General features: G+C 44.5%; 1 protein-coding gene across 2 annotated transcripts in view; it reads right to left on the bottom strand.

Annotated features, from left to right (window-relative positions):
- Nucleotides 1-13,883, bottom strand: part of sorcs3a (sortilin related VPS10 domain containing receptor 3a) — a 179,942-nt gene that overhangs the window by 64,793 nt on the left and 101,266 nt on the right. For both annotated transcript variants that reach the window (XM_070925792.1, XM_070925801.1), the window contains 2 exons: nt 11,222-11,321; nt 4,397-4,555 (listed from right to left, as the gene is read on the bottom strand). In XM_070925792.1, the coding sequence (XP_070781893.1) occupies nt 4,397-4,555; nt 11,222-11,321 (259 nt within the window). The remainder of the gene's footprint in view (nt 1-4,396; nt 4,556-11,221; nt 11,322-13,883) is intronic.

Here is a 13,883-nt window from a genome sequence, read left to right as displayed (position 1 = left end):
AAGATGCTATCAAGTTGCATTATGGGAAGTATAGGATTAACTTTTAACACTTTTTTTTCACTAGGGACTGGAAGTCAGGACATCTCGGACACTCTTTTTACTCTTTCTCTCACAGCTATTATGGAAGTGCAATACTACTTTAATAAAATCACAAGGAATCGCGGGGATCACAACGATGGTAATAAAGATCATAATGGTTAATGACAAATAGTTGCTGGAGAGATATCCCATTTTGTTACAGGTCAGATATTCACACAAGGAAATGGACGATTGGAGACCATGTTTGATTACAGTGTAGTGCACTGTACTCGTGCCTCTGAGGCAATTATTGGATGAGTTAATCACTGCGCAGTCCATTAGAGAGTCACAGCCTTGTCTCTCAAGTTTGCTGAGGCGTAAGCTGCTGTACGGTAATATTCACTGCTGCGGTGGAAACCTACTTTACAAATTCCACTGCGAGTGACATAAAGGGAAATATTTATCTTCTTTCTTCCTTTTTTTTTTTTTTTTTGGAGGGAATGTATTTCTCTGCAGTATCCCTCCAATGCTGCTAACTATCTGCCAACGCTAGACATATTCTAGTTTTCACGCGGGGGCAGGAAAGTTTCTCGCGAACGAGTGAGGAATTGTCAAGAAAGGCAAAAAAAAAACAAGGAAGGATTTTTGGGCAAGGTGCCCTAACACCCAGTCTACTTGGAGCTCCGAGGGTTCACAGGGAATACAGTGCAACAACTCCTGTTTATTCTATGTGTGGAACTTCTCCCCTCCACTGTTCATCTGCGTCTGCCTGTTTACATAACTCACTCACTTGGCGGCAGCAACATCGGCCTTATTCGCAGAAGCCAACTTGGGACTACATAAATGAGTAATTGTCTCCACACAAAACCCCTCACAGCCGAGAGATAAGAGCCGGGGAAAAGGTCAATAAGAGTTCTAAATCTAAAAATACCTCCATTTACTCGAGGAGGGGACTGACCTGAATGTAATTTCTTTTTAAGTCATAAAAGAGAATCAAGAACTACAACAAATACCTCGCTCCAGCCTATTTGTCCTGACACGGATTCAGATGTCTCGGTAAAGAGTTTCACTCCTGCCTCAAAGTTAAGTCCTCGGGGCTGCACTTAACCACGGCTAAGCACCGACTTACAGCTGATTAAATTCAGAGTGACCCAGTCTGAAAACTATTAGCCGGTTACAAGCTGAAAATGAGCATATTAAAGCTTTCTCGCTGCTGGCTCAACGGTCGAGATGAAGTGTCGAGGCTGCTGGGGGAAATCAGGTCGAATTAAGCAACCAATAATATCTGTGTAAACCTCTTTTTAACTAGCCAGACGAAGAACATATTCTTTCTGTGGAACAACGGCCCCCGTGGAGGCGGTGGAGGCGCGTGGCTGACACATTCGGGAGTGCAGTGAAAGCGGGTCTAGCAGAGGTGGTAATCGCGCCTGAGCCTTTTTCGCTTTGGGTGCCAAGGTGTCCTAGGGATGATGCAAATTATAGCCACGTTAGTCATATCCTCCAAAAGGCCTGTAATCTCCGTTGCGCGCGTGCAGCTGACCCCGGCTACCTTGTTAATGTGGAGTTGCCAGATCCGAGTCTCAGCCGGCTCCGTCTTCTTGAGCCTTTCACTCTGCTTGATGTGCGTCCCGCCTTCATGACTGAGATGCATTTAATCAGGGAGATCAATAGCCGTCGCCATCATTGATCTTGTGAGTCTATTTCATGGGCGAGTCAGGCGCACCTCATATTTTGTATACGCTGTAATTTTTATAGATAATGTAAGGCGCTAAGGGCTGCTTTTAATTAACATTAGGAGAGACCGTAATGTAACGGCTGTGACTGATGAGCCGTTTCTGCTCCTTGCAATCCATCGGAATAATTTTATGGTTTGCCCAGAACCTTGGCTGACGGCGGAAGGCACCTCTCTTTCAACTACGCTCCTACCCAGACTTCACAGGGACTTGAACTTCTTGAACCCGGCCACCTTGTTCCTCTTAATAGTGGCTCTTGCAGTCTGAAACAGCGGCAGCAAGAAAATGTCACGCTGAGCTTTAAAGTAGTGGAGCTCACACGCAAGTTATGATCCTTGAGACCGAACGGCTCATTTGCGAAAAATACGATTTAGATACGAGGTAGATGTGAGGCGAGAGAGGAGCGAATCATAAATGCTACCCAATAAACAAGAGTGAACAGATCCACGAAATATAACACGTTTAAGTAAAAAAGATGCCAATGAATGGGAGAGGATTGATTATCTGCAGGTGAATCTATTCCGGTGTAACGCCTCGTCCTGTTCGTTTGTCTGTTTCGTCATTATTTTGTCCATGTGTTCTGTTTTGTGTTGCTCACCTCTCCCCCCGTCGCAGACACTTCACTTCCTGCCCCTGTGCGTTTCCCCGCCCCCTCGTGATTACCGTCCCCCGCCCTGATTAGTTCCACCTGGTCCTCATTAGTCACTCACCTGTGTGTGTATTCAGCCTGTGTCCTCCCCTCTTTGTCTTTTTCCTTTGTGCTAAGTGGTCCAGCGATGTTCCTAGTGTCCTTTTGTATTTCACCCACCTGTTTTTTGAACTCCTAGATACTCTTAGATACTGTGAATCCAAGCCTGATATTGGCTCACGCGGTGACAACCTTTTCCAGGCTTCATCGTTGACAGGTTTGATTCAGCCACCCCTGTTCAACAATCATCACCCCCCCCTCACCCCCTGCAGAGAGATGGCTTTGGCTCTCAGGTCAGAGTCATTGACCTTAATGGCAGACCTTTGCTGGGTACAATCTTAGAGCACTGTGTGAAGACGGCGCTCTGTGCTGTGTGACAAAGACCAGTGAAGGTCACCGTGATGGAGACGAAATCATGGGAGACTGAGAATCACTTTCAGTGACTGATGCTGTTTTTTGGCTCATGTCGTGTGTGTGTATATACACCATCACCTCTGAAATAAAAGCTGGAGCTCAAGTACCGTAAGAGTTGACAAAATAGGGCCAGTCCAAAGTAAAGCCGGGACTGGTGCTTTCACGGTGAGGGTGCATACAGCATTGTGTACATTTCCATCAGTACAACAAGAGCTCCACTTTTTAACAGAAATACTTCCGTCAATTCACTCTGATTGGTTATCCTTCACTGTGCTTTTCCAATGTTAAGCTACTACCCCTAATGTTGCACAATGAAAGTTTGTACATTTCTGATGATCATTTTTAAAGCCGGTTCCTTTCAGGTGGCACTAATTGTGAGTGAAATGGAGACAATGAGATAATTCCAATAAAATGCTAAGCTGCCTGAGCCCTAAAGTATTATTTCAGGGAGTGCACAGCAGTTGAACATACAAAAATGAGCCCTTTTGTTTAGAGGCAGGAGGACAATTCAACATGTATGAGGAATGACGTTAAATAATAATGAACAGGAATAAATATTCACTTAGGTTTAAATGGAATCCTGCGTTCCAGAAACAGGAAATCTGTTTTTAAAGGGGAACGCCGCCAATTTTGCACATCAGAGTGTTGGGGAGTTCTGTCAAACAAAAGTTGTATAAAGGCTTTGCGGGCTCCAGAGGGAGCTGTGGGAAGTCTGATACACTGCCTCGAGTGTCACTTGAGTCAACGCCGGCTGGGGCTGAGGACGACGAAGTTTGAAAATAAAACAAATCTGGGGGTGTGGGGTTAGAGAGAAGTGAGCCTGCCAGGCCTCTGTAGCCCGCTCCTCATCTCCGCTTGAGGCTCGAGGCTCGAGGCTACGCCAGATGCTACTAGCCTACCACACCCGAATCTCAGACGGAACTGTCTGCGGTCGAGTGGCGTTGCGGGTAATGTAGAAGCCAGGTTTCGACAAAGAAGAAGAATGTGTGGAATAAATTTAAAAAAAAAAAAACCGATATCTCTGGTTCTGCTGCATCAATTTTGATACTGCCGTAGGAGAACAATGCTAAATCGTAGGAGTGCTCTTTTAAACTCGACGCGACTAAATGAACCAACAAACAGGACTGTGACGTGGAACAATGGAGAAAGTGTTTAGTTTGCATTGACAGGAAACATTACCAAAACCACTGCTACAGTGCAAATGGGCTCAGATCTGAAAAACCCAAAGGCCTCTTCCTAAAATATGATAATATATTCCACAATAACAGGTGGATATAGACATAAAGGCCTGTCTCTAATGATAGCCTGTCTCATACAAAGGCTCACGCCACAATTTTAGAATTTGCGTTATTCAACAAGACTCACGTTCAGCAAACGAATTAATGCTCTACCGTCAGCTAACTAGCTTAATTGACGAAGACTACAGGCCTTTTGTGAGTACGCACTGTGGGTAGCACAAAGGTGGAGGCGGCTCTAAGTAAATCACATGCCGCTGATTGGGGGCGAGGAGAGCAAAGAGACAGGACATCGAGCACAATCTCACCTTCTGGTCGTGACTGTAGGCCAGGGCCCAGTCCTCTTCGGTGGGGTGGAATAAAAGGCTCAGGACGTAGAAAGTGAGGCGGAACTTCTGGTAGCTGGCTCCCTCATCAGAGCTGATGAGCACGCTGCTCTCAAACTCCGGATCTGTCAACACCATAATCTGAGAGCCGGGAGAAGAGAGAGTGGGAGGGTAGGTGGGTGCGCACACATGTGAGGGGAGCAGGTATGGGTTTTTGAAGACGGCAGGAGAAAGGATTTGATGGGTGAGTTTGAGTAAAGAGGTGGAAAGACAGGGAGATGAGAGAAGGTGTAGAGGAGGGATGTTAGAGGCGGGAGTCAGTGTCAGCAGAAAAGGCCGGGCTCTTGGCACCCGTCAGGCTTCTGCTTGGCAAACAGCTCCGCTGTATTTCCAACTTAATTTCATGAGTGAGACTCTGGCGCCTCTGTTGCCATGGCTCTGTGGCTCTTCCTGTGCACTCTGGGGTGAAGGCTTGTGGGTTTTCATCATGTCCCTCCAAAATAAAGATCAAGGTTGTTCACAGCAACAAGAGGTGGAATGGTGTGTGAACCGAAACAGAAAATATACATGTATAAGGGTGGTGGAGCTAATAGTCTAGTTACAATTAGGTGCCTGTAACAACAAGGGAACAAGCAGCCATGCATGAACCTGCATATACAGTATGTTATTTTCTTTTATCAGCCAGTCCTTGTCATTTCTTAGCATTTCTCCTTCCAATAAAATTCTAATTTCAAATGTAACAGTGCCACAGTGGCAGAAGCCCTAATTTCATGCTTGGAATATTTCTGCCAGAGCTATCACAGTTATTACAGAATTCAATAAGAACAGGAATTCCACAATGCACATTTCTTTCCGCTAATGACATTTAGAGTCTTTGTGGAAGCGGATCAAATGGTCACAGGAACTCCTCCTCGACTGAAGAAGAAGTGTTTGAATAGGTGTCTAATGTATTTTCAGAGAATTGCATTTCTTTTGAATCAGACATATGCTGTTGAATACATGTGTTCGTGTCAAAAGGTTCTACTATTTCAAATGTTGACCAAAGGAAAAAAAAAAATCCATTGTCAGCACATTTAACTGGATGATTTGCAATTCTATGAGCTAAACAGCTACAATAGGGATTTGCATTATTACACATTGACCAATGGAGGTGTTCTTTCAAACTGCCCCCCCCCCTTCTTATCAATCATTAACAATATTGGGAGAGCAACAAATAATAAAGGAGCCAAGTTGAGCCCATAAGCTAGCATGCAAAATCCTTCAGTGTCTCTTCTTAATATTAAAGCTGAATGAATTTTTTTATTTATTTTTTTTGCCAGAGGAACAGTTGGACACAACACTGACATACCATCACCATATGCGTATTTACCCATCCAGCAGACACAGAGCAACATTACGATGGCATCGCTAACGTTTGGGTTTCCAGCGACCCGGTGAATGCAAGTCCAATATTCACTTTCTTTTTCGTTCCTTTTTAAACTGTTTAAGCTGTTTGGCGGCGGGCAGGTAGGGAGGTAGGTCCGAGTGTGAGGTCCAGAAAAACCAAAACAATGAGCTAAAAAGACTCTGAAAAGACTCCGTAGAGCCGGGGGGGAGTTGGGTGATGATGCTCTGTGGGTTTGTCGCTAGGAGTGAACCCCCTTTCACATTCTCAGTTATTCATTGTTAATATGAAAACAAGGAGCTTTAAATGTTTATCTCTTAGTGTTGAGTCTTTCATCTGGTTTGACCGACGACACCCACGCCTCCACGAGGATTATGCGGGGGAATTGTGGGCATTGGCCGCGCTCGCGGCCTAAATGGCTGTGTTCTCTCCCGTCAATTCCATTTGAATTGGAAAAACAGCAGCACATTTGTCACTGACAGAACCGCTCGCTCTCTTTCCAGAGCTTTAACCCGGGAACCCCTCCCTGGTGGTGATTTAGATAAATTGTTTTTCATTAAGCACCAATAAACAGGCAGCAAATACCCACCCTGGATTTCTCATTGGCCCGGGCTCGCCGAATCCCGCCATTCATTACCTGTCACTGTGAACCCGCCAAGGCCTCCTGGTGTCTGCCAGTGTCTTTGGGGCTTGTCAGATATAATTTACAGTTGCGAAGCGGTAATCATATTCTATATTATTATCGTAAGCAACACAGTCTATTAGGAATGGGAAATTACATTTCGCCGTGCCTTATTTTGAGTCAACTGTCAGGACTTTTAGTTAAATAGAAAAGCAGAAATGCCTTCAAGAGGTGTCTGCACTGTGCTGTACATTTCATATTAAAATCTACCCTTGCTCTCTATTCAAGCCTTGCACTGAGCAATGAGTGCTCCCTCTCTATGCTCTCTGTGTAACAACAGCCATCAATTGCAGTTGCTTTCAGCTCATCTTTTGCTCAATCCTCGATCCAGGGAGCCTCACAGTGTGCTCTTTTAATACTGGGAACGGGGCCTGGAAAGTATTATCACATTTACCATGTAAGTGTGAAAACAGCCACGCTATTTCCCAACCTTACATATTATCGTAACAAGCCAGTTTCTGCCTGTCGCCTCTGAGATTAGAAAAGAACTCCCAACCAACTGGAAGCCAATACAAAGGCAGGCACAGGAGCAGTGGCCAATTTCTCTCCTGCCTACTAAAAACAATCGCCCTCACACAATAATTACTCACTTCCAAAATCACAGTGACCGATGGCATTAGCGAGGGGTGATTAAGATTTCCCTCACAGCCTCCGCTCAGCCTTTGTGAGGAAGAGGGCGAGTGAGGAGGGTAACAATACCAGATCGATAGAGGTTGGAGGGATAACCGTTGTGTTTTATCAGCCTGGTGTTGAGCTGTGCATAAGCTGGAGCGCAGAGATAGAAGCCGCTAGTTGTCGGATCATGAGGTAAGTGGAGGTATGGATCAGAGACGGAAGGAGGGAGACACCCTGCAGCAAATGAATCATGTCACGCCAGATCAATTGAGCTTAGTCTGTCTTTGACGGGCGGCTTTAACAGAGAGTCGTCGCTGCAATATGCTCATTAACCACGGATCAGGACTTAATCACCCACATTTAGCTATCATGTTTTCACTGTCTTGCTTCCACAATGGCGCATTAACTGTGCATGTCTTTATTTTTGAATTAACCTAATCTACCAGCCGTTCAGTCAAAGCGCTCAAGGACTGAGCGCACACCGAGCTCGGAGAAAGACATCAAAATACAGCCGAGAAGATTCACGGGAGGTGTCATTTTCAAAGGGCCCCCGCGCTAAATGTCATTACTATCGTTCAAATCTACTATGGGACACCGCAAATGGGCCGCCGCTTCGACTTTTTTTTTTCCTGGACAATGTATGAGAAGCAATTCTACATGCGCCTACGGAATCGCCGCAGTCGACACATGACCATTTTTTAAATTGTGGTTGAAGGGAATATCTCAAAGAGCAGCAGGCGATTATATCTTAACAGTGAGCGATTGGGCATCCGGACGGCTCTCTTTATCCGGTAGAGCGCATGGGGTGGGGGGGGGGGGGGGCTGCTCAGATTCAAGGAGGCAAAAAAAACAAATAAAAAAAAAGGAATGTAGCCAGCATACAGGCAAACTTTCATCCATCTACGGGACGGCAAATCGAACTAATTAGATCAGAGATAAGGTGCGGAGAGGGGATCGGCCCACGAGCAGAGCCAGAGGTCAACCATTAGAGTAAAACATTCTCCTGAGGTTGTTGCTCGTTCTTGGCCGCCATGACTCACTTATACAGTAGCATGCATGCAATGAAATGTTAAAAAAAGAATCCAATATCTTCAATGTAATTTGGGGAAACTGATATCAGGTAACGGTATTGTTCCTAGGTGTTATTTACATCCTGTGGATGTGTGAATTCTCTTTTTCCTCCTTGGGGTGTTAATAAAGTTTATCTAATCTTATATAACTGAAGAAAGCACACACGCACAACAAAAAAAAAAACTACAAAAAAGTACGTCAACACGCAGGACCTGAGGGACCACATTCCTGCTATGCCCCTGATGTGGAATTACAGTTTCTCCACATAAAACAGGCAGGAGGAGTGAGTCACGGGGAGGTAATCAGCTATGATCTGTTCCTCACCCTGACGTGGTTTTAGCTCAACAGTCCCGGGATCCTATTAACATATTCAGGGTCAGCACATTGGCTCGGCCTTGGAAAAGTGAGGCTGATGAACCCGAGCACCTCCCCAACTGCCAGCACGTCCTCCTCACCCACGGGGAGTCATGCTTTATTTCCTGTAAGTCTGTTGATGCCAAATGTTGGATTTTTATTTATTCAACATTTCACGCGGGTCAACCTGAACCAAATCATTATTTTCAAGGATAAGGTGTTTTTGCACAAGTTCCGCAAATACTCAGCTCTATTATCAGGGTGGCCATGACTGGTTCTTTACCACATCATTACCACTGATGTCCTACGGCTAAAAGATTCCATAGATCTTTGAATCTGTGAAGACCACTCTTTATGGCCTGTGTATTCATCTTCAGATGTGTTCTGGAGGGAAAAAAAAAAACACATTTGCATACTAAACAAAAACACTCTTTCACTTATACAATTCTCGCATGTTTCACTACGACTATGTAACTGCTGCAACCGTGGCCATAAGTGGCAGTTAAAGCGGCCATCATTGACATTAAAGAAAAGTGAATGTTGGACTTGCAAACTCCAAATGAGCGATAATGTTGCTCGCTAACTGCTGGATGTGTTAATTAGACAACCTGACTTATACCTTTTCGTGGAATGGAACCACAAGCAAACGTAAGTTGACATACTGCATGTTTACTTTGTGTTTCACTTGCTCGATTAAAAGAAGAAAAAAACAACAACACTGAAATGTTTCCCTGTTGCATGCTAAAAAGCAAGTAGCACAAATAGGGAAGTGTGAATAAGGCAGCGAGCTCGCTCAGACATGTCCGTTTCACAACAATACCAATCTTAAGTCGGCTAATGTTAGCCACCATAAGCTACAGCACTGGTCATACCAGACCAAGTAAGGGCCTGTGCTTTTTGGTCTGTCACCTCAGCAGCAACATCCCTGAGCGTACCGAGCTGAGCATGTGGTGCATTTCATCATTTATGAACACAACTTTTCCCATTTCTTATTATCTCTTCATTCCAAAGTTCCATAGTCTCCCTTCAAGTGCCAATCCACTCGTCTTTTTCTCTCAGCTGTAGTCGAGTTTAAACGACCATCTGCTACTTTTTCTACATGTACTGTAACAATCACCAAAAGTGACTCAAGACTCTTCTGTGGTTGAAATGGTGAAAACATTCACAGACTAATTGCCTGTAATTACCATGTCAAGCTCCCTGTAAAACTATAATGGTAGTGTCTCCAGCTCTGCGTTAACAGAGGAGCAGATCAGTTTAACGCCGCGTAAACCCCATCAGCTCCATATGCATACAATCTGTTGTAATTAGCAGTGGGATGCTAACGAGAGCTGGGTATATTAGTATCGGGGTTTATAGTTGGACCGGAAACACACTGACATGGACACCTGATAGTCTGGGCTCCTACTTTAACTGAGCTTGCTTACAGCACTCTGACCTTTTGGCAACAATTCCACTTGTCTATCAAGTTGTTGCTCTGAGCACCAGACGGGTGGAGTTCACCACACGAGGGCAAATCTGATTTAGTGCCTGAGGCTCGCTGAGATTTCTGAATGTCTCCTGTACGATGGATCTATACAGCATGTGGTGCAGGAATGAGCCCAATCTTTAAGGGGATCCGTCGCCTGCGCGGTTCAGTTCAGCTCATGTGAAAGCTGAACGGGGGTTCCTTAATAACAGGAAGGTTAGGGAGGTTCTTTAACTCTTTTCTTTTTAATGAAATTAAATTAACAGAAAACTGAGGCAGATGGTAGAAAATGGAGTGCAAACCATCTACTGATCAGGAAACTAAATTCTTAGAATGTCAGACGAAAAAAAAAAAATGAAATGAAAAGTAATTGACAGAACTCTCAGGCATATTAAAGATGTAGGCAGATGGTTGGCAGCTGGCAATGCTCACACTTTTTTTTTTTCTCTCTCTCTCTTTCTTTCGTGTGGCCTGAAGTCCTTAAAATTCCACTTTTGGTGGTTGCCAGAAACGTCCTAATGTGGGAAGCACTCGCGTCTGGATGGCTTCCTGCGTTATAGCTGTCATTTTGCACATCACAAGTGATATTCCGTGAGGGAGGCGATGCTGTAAATGAACACGACGTCCACTAGATGCCAGGTATAACATAATTGCGCAGGTGTGGAATTACCTGTATGTTCTATGTTATAGCTCACGTTGTGTATTCGGCATAATGTAAATTTCGACAGCACCAATTCCATCTGTAGAACAAGAGTCATGTCATACTCACCGCTATCTGTTCTCTAACAGCAACACTGTTTTCATTCACTAAAAATAGTGAATCAAAAATAAACAGTCTTTTTGGGAGCATCTATTCAGTGTGCACACACCTGATATCATGTGAGGATGTGCATTCACTAAGTTGAGGCATTAAGTCAAAAGCCTGCCACAAACTATGCTATCTCAGGCTTTTAATGTGAAACACCTGCGCAGGAAGTGCTGCGTTACATCGATGCTGATGACCCGGCATCAAAAAACTGCAACTGGGAAAGTGATTGAAGATAATGAGCGCACGACGACAGTACTTCTGTTAGAGAAATAAAAAGCTCTGGCCAGTATGACATGAGTCCGCTGTGCAATCACCAACAAACCATTGGTTTTTTACCAAAATGAAATATCTTTACATCTAACAAAGGTCTGTCTCTCATATAGGCCTGTTTCAAACTGAAAAATAAATGAGTCGCAGCATCTCACCTTTCTCTTGTTCGTTGGACAGACGTACAGGTAGCTCAGGATGGTCTTGGACCCGACTTTGTCGTTCATCCGCTCGTACGTGGAGCCGTAGTCAGTGGATCTGAAGGGAGGAAATAGAGGGGGAGGGGGAGGGAAATGCGGTCAGAAGGAGGCAAATCTTGCAGCAGATGAACCCGACGAAAACAGAGCGAAGGTTTGCTGACGATCTAATGGGTAAACAAACAGACTGAAGGATGCTTGGGACACTGCGCCCGTTCATGTCAAATGGTATTTATATTTGCAGTGATGAAAAGGAAGGCAATGTCACAACCTACAGTAAAACAACAAGCAGATGCAGGCTGGTACGGTGCTATATAAGTTAACGAGTGCGAAACCTCTGGCAACAGAACAAGAGGAGGTTAACCAATCATCTATAGCTGCCAACAAAACGAACTGTTCGAAAATGTCTGGGGACCCGGCACTGTAAATAATTAATTCTCTCCCGATGACTACTATGAAATAAAATATGACGAGTGCAAAAACATGTGGATGTTCTTGAACCCATGGGCTTAAATAATTGAACAGTGGGAATGAGCCTGTTAGCCAGCCTAGTCCCTTTAAAAAACCCAAATGAATCCATCATCGCTAGCAACTACTGAATCCGCCTTCAAGTAGAATATTACAGCATTTGCAAGGCTGTAATGACTTTGCTGTTTTTTTTGTTTTTTTTTCTTTCTTTCTGGGGACGCTGCATTCACGTGCCCAGGATTTTCAAATACTTCTCTTATGTGGGGGACAGAAGCACACACCTCCAGCTGTGGCGGAGCTCCCGTTTGGGTTTGCAGTCTCGTAGAACCTCTACTTCAAGGTGCTACGAGGAAAGTGAAGATGATACCTATTTCAGCCGTCTTCCCTTTTTTTTTCTTCTTTTTAGTCAAAGCCCTCTTCTTGTGCTCCTTCAGCGGGAAAACGGCGAAACTGCAAAGAGATTTCTCTGTAATCATAGCAACTGCTGCGTCTCTCTCGGAGGCATTCCAGAACGAATTTGAATGCAAAGCCCAATAACGAGTCAGACAGGCAGCATCATTTCCTCAGTATATTAAAGTGGAGGTGTGGGGAGAAGCGCTGCACTGAGAATGATCCCGGTTTGGAGCAGGGGCGGTGAACTGTACTGTTCTGCCACTGTGCAACACGGTTGGAGCCTCCTGAGAGGAGACTCCATAAATACCATAGAAACATATGTTGTTTTTGGCATGACATGGGTAAGCAGTGCTGCCAGGCGGGCCTTCATCATCTAGTCACCACAAAGCATATGCTTAGATTTCATAAATGGAAAGTGGTGACATCTTTGGCGCAGGCAGCAGGGAGATGTCAGCTCTCTCGGATATGGGCCGAGATGAAGTGTGACCCCCCCCCCTCTCCCCCGAAACACTCGCACCCTGAGAGGAGAGCTAATCAATATGAAAAGGAAAATGAGCTGATTTTATTAGAGGACATGGCAAAGTGACAAAAGAACGGTAACCGCCCACATCTTATTTTTTGGCCCGGTGTGTAATGGGAAGGCTAGTGGATGGGCCGGTACACCGCTGTGCTGTATCCGAAAGGCAATAGTTTGATTCCACGGTTCAGTCATTAGCAAGGCGCTGTACTTTTTGTGAGCTCAGAGAGAGTCCTTCCGCAAGTGTTATAAAACATATACCAAAAGGCAAAATGTGCGGGTTTGTGTCAGAAGTAAATCTGCTGCTTGGAAACAGAACTTAAATAAAACCCACTTTATTTACTGATGCAGCCTGTTGTCACTGGAATACTTTTAGGTCGTTAAAGGGACCCTGTGGAGTTTCTGACCACTAGTAGTGCTACAGAGCAATGTTTTTTTTTTATGTAATGCTTCTATGTAATTTTCACTCAACCTGATAGAAAATTTAGAAATAAAACCCAACAATGTAATAACTTGACCAACACTGTAATAAAATGTCCGGACTGATGCCGTGATAACATTTATTTGTCGGTGGCCAACTACAACAGCGTGCTCCACCGTGATTATTATTTAAATCAGCCTCATTATGTCTTCAGGCAGCGGTCTTGGGTTGTACCAAGGATAAGACCAGGAGCTGGTAAATGTGCTTTTAGTTACTGTGGACCTGCCCTGTGGAACGCTTTGCCTGATGAGCCGCGATCTGTAAAAACTGCATCTACGTTTAAAGCTTAGCTCCCTCGCTGTTTTCTCAGAGTTAGAGTGTGTGTGTGTAGGCATTATGGGTATGTATGAAAATGTGTTTCTTCTCATTATTATTATTTTTTTTTTTCTGCATTGCATACGCTTGATGTTATGCAGTGAAATGTATAGCACGCTGAGTTTCTTTGTAATGAAAGGTGCTCTATAAATAAAGCTGCCTGGGCGTCATTGTCTTGGCAGGCAGTTCAGGCTGTCTGCACACAGAACTTTGACAGGACCATTCTCCACACATAGTGATGCTAGCCTGAGTAAATCAAATCATCAGGGGTGAAAAGAAAAAAAATTTTTCTCAGAAATTATACTCAGGCCCCCCCCTTTAAAAGTAGTCGTAATCCGCAGGGTTGCAATCGAGTAAAAGTCAAAAAGTTTCTACTTTTAAATGTACGTAAGTATCAATGTCACGACGACCAATCAGCATGGGTACGCCGGCGGGTTCATTTCCCATTG

Source organism: Enoplosus armatus, chromosome 2, assembly GCF_043641665.1.
Source record: "Enoplosus armatus isolate fEnoArm2 chromosome 2, fEnoArm2.hap1, whole genome shotgun sequence".
Taxonomy (NCBI): domain Eukaryota; kingdom Metazoa; phylum Chordata; class Actinopteri; order Centrarchiformes; family Enoplosidae; genus Enoplosus; species Enoplosus armatus.
This window is presented reverse-complemented; position numbering and strand designations above follow the sequence as displayed.